Genomic DNA, 19,947 nt, shown 5'->3' with positions numbered 1-19,947 from the left:
ACATGAAAATTTCCAAATGGTTATTGGTTTAAGCATGTATCGTGTATATATATATATATATATATCTATATATATATATGTATATATATATATATATATATATATATATATATATATGGAACTGCATACAAGTAGGTTGCTGAGGTGTATCAATTTTGAGACTATTTAACTCATTATCAACTACGAGGTGTGGAATTTCACATCTCTAGCAGCCTATACACATCTTGCATTCCAGATTGCTGTAAAGTAAATTTACAAAGCATAATGTAAACAAACATAAATATTTTGTGAACAATAGATGCAGTTAAAACTATACAAATAGCAATGTTATCAGTAATTTTTTTTTGGTACTTACATATTATCGCAACCAGGAGCCAAATGTTTCATAAATCACTTCACATATGCATCAGCAGATGATGCTCACATATATATTATTTGTAGCTCATTTTTAAGATGTACTTCATTTAATTGAAAAGAGACATGGTTTAATCAAATAAATAAGGACAGTTTAATGGCATGTGTCATATGCCATTTAAGGGGAATTGTCAATGTGGGATGTGTACTCACTCCAGGCCTCGGGTGTCTTTTCTTATGGTACTGCAATAGTTTTCAGTGTAGAGGCGGTGCGGGGAGGTGTCCCTTTTTTAAGGTACTTTTTACAGTGTGGTCAGAAGTTGTCAGCTGGAGTAGTTTCATGTACATGTTTTTCCAGTATCTCTTTAGACTAGTTGGATTGGCGTATATTCTGGATGTTTGTTAAATGCCTTTTTTAAACCTCAGAAAATGAGAGGTACATCCATTTTTCTTATGCTTGGGCTTTTGCATAATTTTTAGAATTATGTGACTCCTCCTGAGGTACAAATAAGGGGTGATCTATTGTTGAAACCTTAAAGCACAGGTACCACTTAAATGACTGTACCAAATGTAGACTTAGAATTGGGCTGATATGTATGGGTAGCTGCAGCTAGTCATGTACACTATTACAGCCAAGGCCATAAAATAAAGAGAGTTGAGAAGTAGAAGTAGGAAAAACTACACACCTATACAAAAGCAAAAAGAATAACCGTTTAATCGAATGACCAATAAATCTTTGGAGGAAATCTTCTGCATTTTCTTGTCACAGGAAGAAAAATAAACTTAAGTATTCCAAGGCTTGGTGTACAGTTTAAAAAGAAGACATCAAGTGCACAGAAGAAAATGGATTCCACATCTTACTTCAACCCTCCATAAACTCACATCAAAAGAAAATGGTTCAAAATGCATATGTAAATGAGTACATTAATCACAAGCCTGAATAGCTGCTGTTACTGGCATGCCTTAACGAAATTTTGCATTCAGTTACGGCGCTAAAGGATGTTACCCATGAAGAGGAATTGTCCCGTTATTCCTGTTCCTATTTCAGGACCAATGTGATGCAAAACTATTTTGGAGTTTACATACACCTTCTCTCACTATAAGATAAGGTAGTTTTGCGATTAACATTAGGAATTAGGGAGACTTCGAAATCTGATTACGATAATATGTAAGTACTTACTCTTTATAGTGATGATAAGCATTCATAGTCTTTTCCATAAATATGGTAATATATTGTAATGCACGCAAACTCAAAATTATATTTTTTCTAAGTTTTCACAGATTTTCATATCTTAAAAACTATGCAACCTAGACAAATACTGTTGAAACATTTTTGTTAACCAGACATATGCTTTTACATGAAAAATAGAAATTTGTCTATAAGTGCATGTTTATTGAGATATTTACAAAAATATGAAAACATATGTTTAATTGTATAATTAGCAATACAATTAATGCCAGAAATCTCTCAAGATAAGCAACTTGCAGTGCAAATATTAAAGACAGTTTTCTTCAACACCCTCTATGGTTGCATCTAATTGCATGCAACAGTTTATAAGACACTTATTGCTTATCTTCATAATTAATAACAAAACAACTAGCAATATTTCAGTATAATGTGATATAAACCAGCATTTTTAATGAAATTCATGTGTCCTGCATTGGTGTTTCACACCATAGTCCTCAGTATAAAATGTAGGTAAATCAATTATGAAAACATGAACATAAACATGAAAATATGAATAATAAGTGTCAAACATAGATTAACCTCTCCACTGCAGGGCATTCTAGACTAACAGTCTTAATGTTGTTTTATTAATAACTCCTTGCCCTTTCTAATACTGCCAGTTATCATCTGGTAAGTCAATTAGTTAAAGAAGACAGACTCAAAAAAGTTCTGAACACCATAATGAGGTATTGGTGTGAACTAGAAGTATACAAAAAATGTATTATAGGCTTGAGAGAGTTAACAGTCTTCTGTTACCTAGTCTACTCAGTTACAGTTTTAGAGTAAATGGGAAGATATCTTTCTGATTTTGATGCTGGCAGGAAATACCGGCATATTGTTAAACTTTTTGTGTTGCTTTGCATGATCTGGACTTTAATATTAGTGTGTCAGATTTACAAAGCATTAAAATCAAATCATTATTGTAGTGTTTCTTTTCCATAAAACAATTTAAATCTCAAGGAATTGTTTTTACCCACTTTTAGATGCATTAATTGCTACAATGTGCTTTATTTTTTTCTGTCTCATGTTTTAGCTTTTAGAAGAAAACATTTTGACTCTCTAGAGGAAAGGGGTGTTGTGTTCATTATAACTACTGACACACTTTATTTCTTAGAAACTTTTAATTTGAATGCATAGTATGGCCACTTAGCAAAACCATTATGTAAGTGTTGTTGCTTTTTTTGGTATTTTTTTTATTCAAAGTTAAAAAGGCCTATGACTCTGTGGAACTGCATGGTAGTTAGACCAGGAAGACTTTAATTTTCACAAAGTGGTTCATCTCACTGTCGTTTTATGATTCCTCATTCCCTCCCTCATCAGACTCCAAAGTTACCTTAAATCAGGTTCTGCCAGTTCTCTGTCTAAAACAAAAACATTTTCTCTATGGTTCTATATACCATTCTGGGGTGCTTCCTTGTAAGTATGAAGCACCACTTAGCAAAACCACTCCTAATCATCTTCAGCCTAATTTTTTCCACAGGTTGTCTTCTGGAAGCATGGGCAAAAACATAGTTGTACCCCTATAATTGAACTCTTATATCTGACCCTGGAAATTATAGAGTGTTAGTCTTTCTTGTAGTCTTTACAAGATTATAGAATTCACACTTACTGAGCCAATATGTGACAACAACATCATCAGCCTCAGCATCCTTTTCCCAATTTTTGTACATGTAGGGGTATATTTTTTACTGACTCTCGCATGTCTATTATGCAATCTGTATTTCCACATTGTTATTATCCATAGTAAAGAATATGGGAAATTTTCAAACTCTTTACCATAACCAATGTGGATTCACAGATGTCAGGTATTATGTACTCACTCTGGTCAGTATCTTTGATAAAATCACTGAAGTTCTAGTTCAAGATGTGAACATCCTCATCACTTACCTTGACCTGGCTAAGGCTTTTAACACCATGCCCCATACAGGTTTCATTCTCCTAACTAAACAATTGCCCTCTGTTTTGTCCACTGGATGACGCATTGGATTCCTAATACAATCTTAAGTATTAATGTTGTGGATACCTCTTCTAGCTGGAGGAATGTAACTAGTAGTAATCCACAAAGCTGCATTTTAGGCTTCCCTCATCTTTAGCATCTATGTCTCTGAAATGAAAGAGGGACATTGTCTCAGTAAATTTGCAAATGAGTGCAATATGGGTGTAGTTATAAAGTCCCATTCTGACACTCAAATTATCCAGCAAGGTTTGGACCAGACTGTTGCCTACTGTGTCAGTCATGGGCTTACCATGAGCAGGAAAAAATGGATTGCAAAACTTGGCAAATAAGCCACAAAGATGCAATTATCAGGGATGTAGATACCTGTTTTGAAAGGAAGCTGTCTTTTGACCAAAATGTCTCTGTCATGGTGAAAAAGTCCTTCTGTCTTATACAAATTGTTTATTAGTATATCTTAGCCTCATCCAGGCTGGTCTTGACTAAACTATATTCTTCCCTGGTAAGACCTATCTTGGAATACCATAGTGCATTTGGGATGTGACTGACTAATCACCTTGCTCAAGTCTGGAATAACCCAAAGATTAATAACCAAAAGTATCTCTGGCTTGGTCAACCTAAGCTAACCCAACTGGCTAAAAGCTCTTTTCTTGTACTTTGTATCATACAGACTTGCAATCAAGGACCCTTTCTTTTCCAACCTTTGGCACATTCATAACATCAACAATAATACAAGGACCTGCTCTAAAGTCTATTTAACTTATTTCATAGAATTAAGAAAATTAGCTAGCTCAATCATTTACTACTCTAGTACACCCCCTGTGGTATAGGCACTCTTTACACATCAGTTAGAGAAACTCCTTAGCTATCTTCTAAACTAACCTAGATCGCTGGATGTGTAACCACAAATTTATGCTTGGAGTTTGCAGTAATGATCTTTTAACTAGGAAAAACTGGCATGCTCCTGCTACTACTTGTATGAATTGGTCAGACTTTTTGATGGCTGAATGGCTGTAAGTAACCAGCAACCCTGTAAAGCATGATACCACTCTCTTTCTTTGTCTTCATTTCCCATGTTGCTCTTAAAATTAGGGGTGTATAAATCAAATTACTATATATTGAGGATATTTCCATTTCCAGAAAGAGCAAGTAGAACAGTAATGCCAGTTTTAATATTTTTTTTTCTTTATGACACATGAAAATGCTTGGTCAGTTATCTTCAAGAATCTTTAGATACTGTATAAGCTACCCTAGTCAATAAGTTACAAAATGTGTTCTTTAGTATATATATGTATATATATATATATATATATATATATATATATATATATATGCATATGTGTGTGTGTGTGTGTGTGTGTAGAGCTATCTATCTATCTATATGGGTCTATGTCAAAATAACGAAACACCAAAAGCACGAACCTGAAAACATGAAGGCCACAACCTCGAAAAGTTAAAAGCATGTAAAACATCGAAGCAGAAAATAATGAAAATGTAGCACTACTGCGGTCGGTGGAATACATTGAGATTAGGACACACAGCACATTCAGCAAAGTGGATTCGTTATTTTCTGCTTTGATGTTTTCCTTGCTTTTGTAGATGTTTGTAGAGTATGTGCAGAATAATAGGTTTGCATTTAAGTTTATGAGAGTGAAAATCAAAAAACAGGTTTCATTTTTGGATTTTGATCTCTATGTGGATAAATGTAACACAATTTGTTCCAAAATTTGTATGTGTTAATTTTCTGCATTTTGAAAAAGATCACCTGGGCAGTTGGTAAAGGTGAAATATCTTTATGTAGAATCTCAGCATTTTAATTAAGTAGTTAAACATGTTATTAAGAAATTATATCAAAAGAATTATACAAAAGTGTTCTGTTTGAATCTGTTAAACAATTATGTACAAATGAAGGAGGTGATAATGTAAATAAATGAGATCTGAGATGTGGGGTGTTGATAAAGACAGTATCTGATATAGAAAATAAGGGGCCAATTTGTGTATTCACATAGAGTTTTTTGACTAATAAAATAGTCAATATTGTGAAGAAGAGCTGGCAGATTCTTATTGAAATGTTGGAGCTCAAAATTTCAGTGCCAAAATAAAATACTGAAAGCACAAATCTCAAAAATCTTTCTTTTCCATAAAGCTTCTTTTTGAGGGGGCAAGGCAGCAAGTTCCAGACATCCCCTGAACCTATTTATTTCAACTCTGAGATTGCCATACCTCAGAGAAAAGGAAATATTCCCAGAAATGGCATCTCAGACTCGGTATTTGTAAGTCCGTTGTTTTAGCCATTGATTCTCCATATTTTGTGACTCACTCTGTGGGTCCCAACTTTTCAAATGGTTACCAGAGGTGACATATATTTTTGTTTGATGAAGAGTTGAGATTATTTTTACCTAATTATCCAAGATTTACTTATAGAAAAGGGAGTAGTATAGGGGCTAGAATAGTTTGTAGTGACTTTGAAGGAATGAATAAAGGTTTTTTTGGTTACTGGAAGAAACTGTAAATGTGACAAATGTGAAGCATATTAGAATATACTTCAAGGATCGGAATGCATGTTAAATGGGCAAAAGTTTTTTTTATATCACAACTATTAACATAAACCTCAGATGGAGTTATTTATGTTTTATTATGCCTCTATTGAAAGATATAGGTGGGTGAAACTAAACGGGTAGTAAATAAGAGGATTTTAGAACATATAGGGGTATTATAAATACTAGGTTAATAAGCCCAGTATCAGGACATTTTTTTAGATTTAAAGTATGAGATATCAGAACTTAAACTAAGGATTCATTGCACGATCCAACTAACTTCTTAACATAAAACTTTGGTTGTTATATAAAGACATCTATTGTATTTTAAAATATTTAACTTATAGCCCTATGTGCTGAAGGTTGAAATTAACTGGAGAATAATTTTATAATTACTGTCACTTTAAGAGATTTTTATCATGTGAATGGATGTTATTATTTAAGGTTATGATGCAAATGAATTTTATTTCTCCTTGAAGGCTGAAGGGCCAAGGCACTAAAGAAGGTAATAAAGCTATTTTTTGCACGCAGTTGTGTACATTAATATGTATATATTTTTTATGCTGGAGGCTCAGTATTTTACTATATATAGATAGATACGAGTTTGCAGCCATCTACAGATTTGGTCAGCCACAAACCCTTAATAGCAGTAACATCAGTTCTGACCACTGAGAAGTAAATTCTAAAGAAGTGATTCAAGGACTGAACCCTGAGGTGTACCACTAGTGATAGATCTTTTGGAGGAAATAGGGCTGCCCACTCTAACTTCCTGGGTTCTGTCTCTGTGAGAGTTAATCCATGATACCGGTGTGTTGGATGGTGATGAACACCTTTGTGATGCCCTGATATGTAATATGGACTGTTTTCCCCTCATCCGTTGTTTCAGTACCTTTTTCAAAGAAGTCAACCAGGTTATGTAGGCAGGACTTGCCTTCATGAATCCAGACTGGGTTGGGTTGAGAGTCTGTAGGACCACAAGATTGGCTATGTATTCGGGGTCTAAGTATGTGATATCATTTACAATTACCTCTGGACATTTTTGGCTATTGTTTCTGGCATTTTCAACATAATTAAAGAAGTCTGTTTTTACTTCATATCTGGCTTTGGCTGATTTGATTATAGTATGGAGTTCCTTTTTTAGGTTAGCAAGAGTATTTTGGTACCTTGAGAGTTAGATTTATTTTTGCATGCATTCGGATTTTTTCTTTTATTATAGGGCATGTTTATATTTGGGTTCCACCACAGGGGTTTATTTTTGAATTTGTCATTGTATTTATTTATGAGGGGAACAGATACATGTATGCAGCCCTTTACATGTGTTTAAAATTTAGCAGTGAAAGACTTTGCATAAGCAGTGATGTCATCAAGATGGAAAAGGTTTTGAATTTAGCCGGGTCATCACTTACTTTTACTAGTTAGCCTTGACAAAATCTCTGAATACTGAGATATTTGAAGATGCATGAGGCTTTAGCCTTATGGTGAATGTGATTGACTTGCTGTCTGATTTGAACAGGGAGGAAATTCTAATAGGAGTGGAGCAAATGAGGACAAAGTCCAGAATTGCATCACCACTGGTTGAGGTACAAACTAAGAGGTCCATGAAGTTTGTATTGAGGAAGTCTAGAAATCTCTGGGCATACATATTTGAGGATGTATGAGTCAAGGTGAGCATAGAGGGGTCCTATGGTTAGCTATTTTATAAGGTGTTTTGTTAATAATAAGTTGGAAGTGGGTGCTGCAGGTGATTATCTTGTCTAACAAGTCTGGAGATGAGGATTTTTTTTTTTTTTTTTTTAAGAATACCGAAGCAACACCACCTTTAGTGCCCTCATCTAATATGGTGGATCTGAACATGTGATAGACATTGAAACCCTGCAATGATGGAGTGCTTTCAATAGTCTTGAACTCTGTGATAATGCATATATTGATGGTTTCCAGGGTAAGAATGACTTGTAGGGAGTAGAGTTTTTTGTTAGGACTCCTAAAGTTGAGTAGCAATACCTTAATGTTATCTGGATTCTGTTTAGTTATGTTGGAAGCTTTAGATGATTGACATTGCCTAAAAAGGCACTATAGAGGTGGACAAGATTTGGCTAAGATATGAAAGCCTTGGAGAGAGATAGAGAAGTCCAGACCATACTTGGCAAAGCATTTAGGACTGTCTACCATCTCTTTCCAGGCTAATACATTGTGTTCACATTGAATGGGACTAGAAGGTAAACCATTTATTGAAAGCAGTAATCTTTTGTTTATATTATGACATCATTCTTGGTGACTGTAGACTGCAGATTAATGCTAGGCTAGGTTCATATCATCCTCAGACACATATTCTGAGAGCTTCATCATGTTTCCCTACATATAGTTGAAGGAGGTACATTTCAAGTGGTTTATACCATGTGTACCATGACTGTCATGTGTGTACGGGTCTGTATTAGAACATCGAATATTTAACAGTTCGAATCATTAAAGGTTGACATTTAGTGATCGAACTGTTAAAACATCGAATGTTCAGAGAAAAAATAAAAACAACAAAAAAAAAAATAAAATAAACGGTGTAGGCAGGGGGGCAAACCCCCCTGCAACCCCCATAGCCCCTGCTACTTAAATATACCAACTCCGAGACCACACTACATTGAAGTAAATGGAAATCTCCCCTTACAGAGATTTCCGTTTACTTGTTCGAAGTTCTGCAGTTTCACTGTTCTCATGTCGACAATGTCAGCTTCGACATTGTCTGCTTTCGAGAATTTAATATAGACCCTGTGTGTACTATGGTACAAGGCTTTTAGTACTGGTATGATGTGGCGAATCCTGGAGTATTATAGGCAACTGACTGTGATCCTGTCTTTGCATAGCTTGGTGAATGGTGCATCAGCATATACTCACTATGAAGTCACCTGTGACTAAGGTATTGGATTTGGTGGAGGCTTACCATAAGGGCCTTTGAACTGAGCTGCTGTAACTCTTAGATGTATGTTTCATGGTGGGTGCTGCCTGTGATGTATGTTTGTGAGATTGCTTGAGGTTGCATGTTTCTTAGGTAATATTTAGGAGGCCTGTGTAGTTAAGGTAGGTTAGTTTTAAGAGCCTTAGCATATGCGGGTCTGTGTATTTGATCTGAGCTGTGTGTGTTCTTTTTAGTGTTGGGTTGTGTGTTACTGATAACCTACTTGTTATTTGCTGCAGCTTTGTGAGATCTTTGCCTCTGATAATACTGAATAACTGCATCTCTCACATGCTGTGCCTGCTGATTTTCAGTAGTAGTTGTCACTAAACATGAGACAATTACTACGCTTTTCTCAGGATGCCTGTTTCAATCAGACTGCCTACAGAAATGGTTGGAAAGTAGAAATCCATTATTCTAGGTTTCTCTTTGAACAACGTCTGAATATTTAACATGCAATGCAAATTAGAGGAGTAAGTGGTACAGAGAAACACACAGCTCTAAATTCTTGCATCTCTGTAGTGTAGTCAGCCACACCATAGCAAGATGGACAGTGTCATACTAAATTGCCTATTTATAGCACAGAAAATAAGCAGCAAAAATTTTCAGTTGAGCATACCAACCAATACCAAGACACATGGATTTAGACTCAGTAGCAAGTATTGCCCACAACTAGCCTGGAAACCTCCTGCCACCAGAAGGAACCAGTAAACTAATTATAGCAAAAATACATTAATTTAGATGTAAAAACAGTGCAAGCAGTATCAGAACAATTATATCAGAGGTCACTTGGCATGATGAGTAACTTAAAGGGAGAGATGTTGCAGAATGATACTTATGTACTTATTGACAACAGCCAATAAGTAAGGAGAGTGAGGAAATTATGTTGTCAAATTATCAAAAGATAAACTGGGTACAGCATAGAACTAAAGTAGGGTGGATGGGCGGAAAAACTATTAGAAACTTTCCTCTGTAGCTGACTAGCCTGGAACTTCCATCATACAAACACAAGTCTTGAACTAGCTTGTTACTCACTCATCACATACGAAAGAAACCGGGGTTTAATACCAACAGTTAGTCCAGTTAAATGGCAAAATGCAGTACAACTATTTATAAGAATTACTAATATAGGCTTAAACCTAAGTTAAAGCAGATACAGACTGTTAACATGAACTTAACAGATCAAGAAGTGAAAACTGTTATCTTTGTTGCTGAATATATTTAACTAATACATGCACAGACATATACAGCTAATAGTAAAGCACTCTTATTAACTTGCTATGTTGAGTCTGTGTCATTACAATTAGAATTATATTTTATATCCTATTACTGTCAACTTGCCTATTGATGGACTCAGAGACAAATCAGACTCTGGGTTTGGCACTGGCTCAGATCTTAAAAAAAAATCAAGGCTTGTCAACAACTACTCTGAAAGGATTTAAATATCTAGATTTAGATATTAAATGAATAATTCTTACATAGTCTTGTCCCCCCCAAAAAAAAAAAATTATGTAGATATGCATGGAATTCTTGGACTGGAACAGTCACCAAGTATAGCAGAGGATAAAACCATTTGTTAATAAGAGATTTGCTTGAGGAAGGAGGAAAGCAAGAGTTTATGTAATTTTAGGCAGGTAGTTTATCTTGTTTCAGGTGCTGAAGTTTAGGTATGTTTTGCAGGAGCCGGAGGATTTATTATCATTTGAGACATTGTTAATATAGTGAGGCAGTTGAGGGAGAGAGAGAGAGAGAGCGGGAGAAGGGCAGGTAGGCTGGAGCCCTGTACCAAATGTTTTGATTAAGCAAGCATGATTTGAATTAAGGAAGAGCTGGACTGGAGTAATTTGTAGGGAATTAGGTAAGTGAGGCAGGTGCAGGAAGAAATGAAGGCTCTGAAACTGTGATGAAGAAATGGCAATAAGATGTGAAATGAGGCTGGTATACAGAAACAGGTGTGGAAGGTAATTAAGAGCTTGAAATCTGTGCAAACAGTATATGATATGTAAATGAAATTGATGCACAGGTGGTATATCATACCAAAAATACTTGAGGGGTTTGGGAATAGGATGTATTTCTGGAAATGTGGGAAAGTAGTGCTGAACAAACTGCATATATGGTGGCCATTTAACAAAGTGTGTCAGGGCCAAGACAAGACTTCGAAGTGTGATGTATGGTAAGAGTGTCCTTTACTCTTGGATTATTTGTTTGGAGTAAATGAGGGGAGGCAAGAGCAGGATTTGGAGGATGGAGTGGAGATGCAGTTCTTGGTGATGAGAGTGTAAGCTACTGATAATCAAGGGGATGGATAAATTAATTCACCCCAGGGATCAGTCCAGTGGCTTTACTCGACAGAGGCACTGGGAACTAAGGTTGGGTGGCACAATGCCAGGGTAATCCTATGGGCTAGGCTTGTAAAGGATCCAGGGGGCCATTAGCCTAGTACACACATATAAACCTGTAAAGAGTAGGCATGTGGGTGTAGAACAAGGTAGGGAGTTAGATATGGAAAATAGGTTGGGAAGACAAAGGGAAAAGTAGGGGAGGTGCCAAGAAACAAAATAGTGTGGAAGGCAGGAGATGAAGAGGAAGGGGAGAGATGAGTAAACATGATAGTAGCAATATAGGTAGAGCAGATATGGTGGACAGTGGCTGTAAACAGGAGAGTGAGAATATGAAGGGGTAGCTTTAGTTACATATTGTTGGGGAAGATGTTAATAGGAATCTTTATACTGATGGCTGTGGAAAAATTGCTTGTAGCGCTCACCTCTTACATTCTGGGGGGAAATGTTGCTTTAGTCCATTGTCCATTGGATGATTTTTAATGATGAGTATCCTAGTGAATTTTGAAAGACAGGCTATACATAAGGTAGCAGAACAAGAGATATGCTTTTGCTAACGGCACATTAAGTAAAAAAATAAAGTGCACTCTGCTTCTCTTTCTCTTTATGTTCTATTTTTTTTTCAGGTGTACTCAATTGAATCAATAGATGGGATGCAGATTGACCAATAACTGATCGATGATTTCTCTATATAGTATACTGTGTACCTTTCTAGTCTTGAATGTATACTTTTGGTTCATATTTTCTAGCTGAAAATAAAATACATTATAGAGAAAAATAAAGCCATTTATTGCTTGTTCCATCAGAGTTTAGCAGACCTTAGCAAGCACAATATTACACATACTGCATAACATATTTTGATTTTAGTTGTGAGTCTGATTAGTTTGTAGAAATTATTATCCTATGGGTATTTATTAACTTAACCAAGGCATTAAGATGATCTATACTGAAGGTTTGATTTTGTGCAGAAAGTATAGCTGGCTATAAAACAAAAACATTCACTAGGAGTACAATTTATTTGCCTATTAATCACATTTGTTCCCTAACTTTAATATGCAGTACACTCATAGTATGTCTGTAATTTAAATATGTAGTTCCCACTTGCCTTCATAATTCTGTTTTGTTTTAATGCTTAGTTAACAACTATCCTTTCTGTATAGAGCCCCAGAGCACATTAAAAGTAGGTAATAAAGCAAAAGCACATATTTGTACTTCAGATAAAAAAGACATGCAACAATGCAATGCTTCACTACACAGGGAAATGATCCCCTTAACAAAAAAAAATTTTGAAACAACTAATTTCATGCATCGTTAAAGGTATGTGCAATTAATACATTATAACATTATGTAAATTATTTCTTAGATTGCATGGAATTCAGCAGGTATTGTATGAGCTGATAAAATTATTTAAGTATTTTCATAACACGACATGCAAAAGACATATATTTCCATTTGTAATATGGAAGAATGGGAATGTAACTGTTGATACAAGCATTACAGACTACCAGGCAACAATTGTGGTACATGATGGAAGTACTGCCCTAGTTTCTGGTGGAGATGTATTCTGTTCTAAATGCAGATTGCTTACATGTACAAATAAGAATGGCTATGAAACTAGCATCTATGAGACAGCTTCTGTATTAAATAAAGGCATATTACACATGCAGGGTACACTGGTTATAACAATCACATCAGTTTCCCTGTATTTTTCATGCATTTATGAACTCTACAGTTATTGAGATTCCCAAAACAAGATGCAAGTTGCATACAGTGAAGTTTTTAAAGGTCTGCCAATGTGACAGGATGATTTGCCATTGTTTTATATTAGTGATGATTGCTATGGTTTTCAGAAGATTTGAATCCAAAGTGTCTTGTCTTCTTTTCAGAAGCAACCTTAGCAAAGATCCGAAAATCAAATAACTTTTCTGTAATTCTGAATCAAGGGATGCATATAATGCTATGATTTGTTTAAATACAATCTATCTTTCATAATGAGTCTCATATCTTGGGGAACACTGCTTCTTAAAAAAAATATTGTATAAAAAGAAGGAACTAATTTAATACATTATTTTCTAGACTGCAAGGGATACAATATTAGATTTTACAGATGCCCAGGACATCGGATGGATTCGGGTGGATTACAGGCCCGTAAAACAGGTTATCGCTGGGTATGCTTACAAGTGGATGTGGACCTTCACCAAGTACCTAATAGACCAGGTAAGAGGACCTTTTTATAGTCTCAGCTCTAATAGTTACTTTGAGATACAGGCTCTTGTTTTAGTGTGATTTATTACACTAATTTTGTATATGTGCTGATATTCTGTCATCAAAACATCCAATATTATTCTGAAAAAAAAACGTTTAAACCATGTTTTTATAACTTAGGTTTACTTGTGAACTCATTCATTCCTTATCAGTGAATGACATAAATGGTTTGATGCTTCTTCCAGAAAACCACAGCTTTCTATTCTGGACCATTGTGCAAGCTGATCCCTAAAAGAGAAAGAGACAGAGTGATCATTCAGAATCTTAACTTGTGGTTTGAAATATTGTACAATGGAAGGGCGAGGACTACATTTCTAGAAGAATGGAGGGGTGCTTGGGAAATTCAAGTATTCACAAACTTTTAGCATGTGAATGGTAGCATTAGGATGATAGAGAAAAGTGAAAGCTTAAGGAGAAACTGGATGGATATTTTCCAAAAGGGCAAATGCTTATTTGACTTTTGAGATGGTGGAAACTATTACATGCAGACAGAGCTTCCATAGCCTGTAACCATCAGAAGGAAGGTGAGCCTATGAAGAGAGGTAATAAATTATGCATGATAGTTGCAAGTACTTGTTTGTTTCACAATAGTAGTCTGAGGAATAAGGTGTGTGCACTATAAACACTGTTTCTCAATGGGAGGGAAAGGTGGACATAAAAGGCTAATAGTTCATGGAGAACAAAGAACATGCCAATACAAAACCAGTCTACTTAGAATGATTTGGAAAGACTTAGTGGAGAGGTGAAGACAAAGTGGGAAGCAATATGTAGAACTGCTAACACTGAAGAGGATGCAAGGGGATGTTCAATTAATGGAGTTAGGAATTTTTGGCGACTACTGTAAAGGAATGAGTACGGTAGAATGATGGTAAAGTTTGTACACTTACCTAAGAGGATAAAGTTACAGAGGCAGAGCTTCTGGAAAAGATGTTAAAAGGTAATTGACTAAAACAAGGATTTTTGACATGGAGGGTGATTGTAACACTAAATCATAACATCTGGGTTTTATCTATCTTAGCTAGTTTCATTTACAGATGGATATTTCAGCAGCTGTGCTCCATTACCTATGGACAGTGACACTGTTTTCAATCCATCATTTCTTTGAATCTTTATTGGTACACAAGAGTCAAATAGGTTCATAGGTAAATACTAGGCTAGCTCCATTCCAGGTCATTTTAGGCCTAGCCAGTTTCTGTTTTTGTGCTCAAATTAACCTATCCCATTTGGTTAGAGAGTGACCTTATCGATCCCATGGTTGATAATTATATATTACACCTAACGAGAATAACTGGGATCAAACCATAGATAATTTGTTTGGACCCATGCATCGAATAAAGCATTTAGGAGCTGTCTGTGTCTATTATTAGTACATATAATATATAATATTAGAATACTTAATGTCAGAACTGCTGGGAGCTTAACTTCATTTTTATCTGTAAACCAAAGAATCAAGCATGGAGCGGTCGGGTGGATACAAAAACACTGAGAACACAATAATCTACCAGTTTACCTTCTGAAAGCCTGAACTGAGTACTCCGTTGGTTGTTTTTCAGTTATTTTATTCAAAAGGTTGTAAAACCACAATAAAAAACAGCTGAACACAGCTTAGGCACAGTAACAAATTCAGTAGGGTAAAACCTTCCAACCTGATTCAGTCTGTGAGTAATAAAGTCCTCAGTTGAATGGACTGTAATGACCTCCACAAGCCGGTCCCAATAACCGATAACAGCAGCTGTAGCTTGAGACTAAGTCCATGAACAGTATAGTCCACAGTAAAATGGGCTACAATAAGCTCCTCATAGCCAGTCCCAATAAACAATGACAGCAGCTGCAGCTTGAGAATGAGTCCGTGAATAGTATAATCAACAGTTTAAATGAACTGCAATGAGCTCCACAAAGCCAGTCCCAATAACCAGTTACAGCAGCCGCAGCTTGAGACTTACAAACTGCACATCCCAGTAGATCAGTCTACCCTCAAGTATCAATTGCACATAAAAGATGTCGGCAAAGTATAAAATCAAATAGTTCCAAGAAACAAAGTCTGGCTTTGTGGAGCAAGGAAATTCTCAATTACATTAAAACTTACTATCTTCTATCTAACAGCATAGTTGCAACCCAAAGTACAGCAGCCAGACTGCAATCTTTGTTCTTATCTTTGAATTGTACATAAATATGGAGAAATGTTTTTTGACAGGACATTTTTCTTGATCTCAAGAGAGCCTTTCAAATGGTTAATCATATTGTCCTGTTTAACAGATTAACAGGCTGTGGTTTCTTATTTAAAGTAACACAGTGATTTTAAAAATTATCTGTCTAATCAATCTTTCTGCATAGCTTCTCAAATGACTACTCCTCTTGGAGTCACTCAGCAATCTACACTTAGGCCAGTGCTTTTTCCATTAATATGTAAATAATTATTTATTTAACATTTGTTTACCAGGAAAGTCTGACTTGGAACAAAGCCATTTTTCAGTGGAGGCCCAGAGAGAAACTCTCCAGATGCATGTTTTTACAATGTGGGAGGAAACCATAGCACCCAGAGGAAACCCACACGAATGCAGGGAGGACATGCAGACTCCACAGAGAAGGCACCCGAGCTGAGAATCAAACTGGAGAACCTTTTGCTGTGAGGCAACAACGCTACCGCTGCACCAGTGCACCATCCAAATAACATAACACTTTACATTGATAAAATATTTGTCTCTGTTCCCATGTCTACTCCATAGTTTGATACTTATTTACAAAATAACTTCTCTGTATGGATTGGAACTGGCTTACCTCACAAAAGCTTTCCATCAACACTTCTAAATCAATAGGCATGATGTTCAGTATAGCTAGATGGCTTACCTACATTAACCCCCTCCCATCACCAGAGAGAAAAAATATCTTGGTGTTTTACTAGATGACACTGTCTCACTCTCTGCTTTCTAAATCATATAGACTCTGCCTAAAATACCTCTTTAGTTGCTGAGAGCAGACCCAAATTTATTTGGTTAAACCACTGCAGCACTTCAGACTGCTGAAAATAAAATTCTTACATTTATTCATCTAGCTAGCATAAATGAGCTCTACTAATACTAGTACAATATTTCTAAAGCTAAATGGATCCCTGTCTTGCTAGGTCAGCCCATTTGCTTAATACCTCCATCTTTAAACTTCTTAACAGTAGGTATTTCACACCTTTGGCCATCAGATTATTTGAACATGACTTCTCCTACTCTGTACACTTTAATGCTACCATCAGACTAAAAGTTTCACATGTCTCAATGTACATCAGTGGCAAGTCCTTACTAAAACCTCTTTGCTTCATGGAGTAATCATCCTGTCAAAATCACCAAATTGCAAAATATATTACAATTTCAAAAAAAATACCCGAAATAGGAGTACAAATGCTCCTGTTTTTAAGAACCCAATTTGACTTTGATTACCAGTACTCTGTTGTTTTTTCAGTTATATCCTAATAGTTGTGTTAGTCGTGTCTTAATTTGTTCCTGTCTCATGACATTCCTGTTCTGTTCCATAGACTACATTTTTTCAGTTTAGTTATCTTTTAAAATTTGGATTAATATGATGATTTATATGATTTTTTTCTGTTTGTGGTGCCTTATGACCCAGGCTGTGGCCAAAAAGGGTCCTTCACTAGCCCTTAAATGTTGTTAATAAACTTCAAATAAATGATAAAAGAGTTGATACAACCAGAACTATTCTGAATGAATGCATTCTGTTTATCTCTTTTGCCTCCCAAATACCCTTAGGTGGCTAGTTCTATGATTATTGTTCTTCCTGGTAACAGATAATTGCAGACAGTTCAGCATGATTATTCTAAACTGTTTGTTGAGTAAACACAAGTATATTTAAGCCCACAAAGTCCATATAATTAGCTTTATTTTATCTTTCATTTGATAGACTAATTTCTGGAAAAGAAAGCTATAAAAATGTTCTACTAGCAGTAGAATGGGCAAGGTTTACATTCAGACTGTTTCTGCTGTTAAACAAGGATAGCATCTCAAATCAAATATGAAAGGATGTATAAATATAAGAAATTCAAAACGACAAATATAAAGATAATGCTTCCTTTCAAAGAACGTAACTCTTACTTGACCATATCAGATACAGAATAACATAAAATAGAACTTCTCACAAAATGGACTCTGTTTCCTTGTAGCTCATCATTTCCAGTTTTCATTTCTCGTATTTGGTCTAGCTACAGCCTCCACAATATTTACTGAATGTTTAGCTCCAATGTTCTCATACCCTGTGATAGTAGAATACATCTGTGTTCCTGCCTGAATGAATGTCTGTTGATTGACAAAAATTAAGGAACTATTGACAGAGCACATCAGACAGGCAACTGTATTTTTTACTCTAGTCAGCGGATACCTTGTCTGAAATGGTGCCCTAGGTAAAGAGCTTCACAGCCCCCTCACTGCCTCCTGCTCCCTCCCCCATGCACATCACCTGTTGCCCCCCCCCACCACTACCACATTCTCTCCTGCCCACACCATCCAGATTCTTTTCTACTTCCTTTTCTCACAGCTTGTCTTACTCTTCATTTTTTCCTACGTTCACTTATTCAGCAAACTCTAACTAGGCAAGACTGCACTCTAATCACTGTGGAGGAAATAACTGCATAAACCCTAGGCATCCTGAGGCTGCTAGGCCCACAGAAGCCATGAGGATTCTTGGTTATTCGAGGTGCATTTTGGAGGTTTTTTTTAAATAGCCTTTCCATCCATTGATGGTATAAACAAAATCATGAGTAAGGAAAGACATGTAGTCTTATTTTTTCATTTTGAGGAAGAAATAAGCTGTAACCAAGGCTTAGTGCTCAAAACTGACAAAAATAGTAGTCCACAATAGCTCGAGATGAAAAATGCTTGCAGAGATACATAAATCATATGTGGGAATACTACCTGTTTCTCCACCTCTCTCCTCAGGAAAAAAAAAAAGTGTTCTATGTATCCTCCTCTAGTGTTAGACTGGGATTAAAATGAAGGCCCAAGGTGTCAAAAATCATGTATTTCAAGTTGCTGCTGCCATATGTATATACAGCATGCCTCCTCTCCCTAGCGTCAAAAGAGCCTCTGTCTGATACCTCTCTGGTGCCCGACTGGGATGAAACTGACCCTGAACCCCCCTCCCAGAAAAAACAAACAGCACATAATATATTTCTACCTGTTTCTGTTAGACATGTGAACAGCATGCTTCTGTAGCCTCTCATCAAAGGATAGCCACTTGTAAATGTATCTGATGTTTGATTGTGAGGAAAGTGAAATAAAATAATGATTTCAGTAATATTTCCAAAATGTTACTCCTAGGCAGTACACTGCTGTTGTACAAGCTATAGTGACCCTGTATGCACACCTCTGAAGTTTGAGAAAAGCTAAAGAAATAATAGTCACATTGTCCCAAGCCCAACATAAGCTATAGTAACCTGTAAACACCTCAGAGATTTGAGAGAATATTTTAAAGAAATAATGACATTGTTTCCTTCCTCCACAAGCTAATGTGACCTTTTTGCACACCTCTGAGTAGGGCAGGTTTTAGACTAGGTATGGTTCAAGGCAGAGGCCACTACTAATCCTGTGTTAAAATTCACTTATACAGCCTTGGGTATGGGGCCACAAGGCCCCTAGAAGTTCTGAACATCTGGATGTTCTGAGAAGTATTCTATTTCCTACCTTTTTTTGTAAGATGAGTGTTTAAACTGTGAAACTGGCAAGAGTGTAATTTTCTTTCATCCAGACAACCCCCACCCCACCAATCAGTTACACCCATGTTTGTTTACAATTCATACATCTGGTTGTGATAAAAGAGGATGGCCATGTAATATATTTCACCTATTCTCCCCACAGTTGACACATGTTAAAGTATTCCAAGTTGCTTCATTCAAATCACAAAGCTAGAATATTGAGCAAACATCTAGTCATATTCCTCCACAGATAGCCCTACCAATTATAGCTACTTTGCCTGTGCCTATCTTAGACGACCACAATCAGGTGGGAAACAGGTTGGTTTCTATGTTCTGTTCTGCAAAACCCACAAGCCATACCTACCAACTCTCCTTAGTTATTCTTCATATTTTTGTCCCTGAAAAAAGTTTTGATTTTCTGATAAATCTCTGTGGATTTCAAGGATACAAAAATGCCAGACATCACTTTATCTCTCAATAAACTAGAAGGCTCAGAAGAGTTTGAAGTACCTCTCATGGAAGTCAGTAATTTTAGCTGCTCTTACTTTTGACAAAAGTGTTTCAAATTTATAAGTTGTACATTATTCAGTATCCCACAGTGAAAATATCAATTAAAAGATATCCAGCTTTCTTT

General features: G+C 36.1%; 1 protein-coding gene across 1 annotated transcript in view; it reads left to right on the top strand.

Moving 5' to 3' along the window:
* LOC122787923 (dynein beta chain, flagellar outer arm-like) overlaps window positions 1-19,947 on the top strand; it is a 5,188,001-nt gene that overhangs the window by 1,127,912 nt on the left and 4,040,142 nt on the right. Inside the window, exon 28 of the mRNA XM_044054850.1 lies at window positions 13,433-13,573. Coding sequence (XP_043910785.1) covers window positions 13,433-13,573 — 141 coding nt within the window. The remainder of the gene's footprint in view (window positions 1-13,432; window positions 13,574-19,947) is intronic.

The sequence above is a fragment of the Protopterus annectens genome, chromosome 13.part0 (genome assembly GCF_019279795.1).
Source record: "Protopterus annectens isolate FY-2018-M chromosome 13.part0, PAN1.0, whole genome shotgun sequence".
NCBI lineage: Eukaryota > Metazoa > Chordata > Ceratodontiformes > Protopteridae > Protopterus > Protopterus annectens.
Note: the sequence above shows the minus strand (reverse complement) of the source record. Positions and strands in the feature narration are given on the sequence as shown.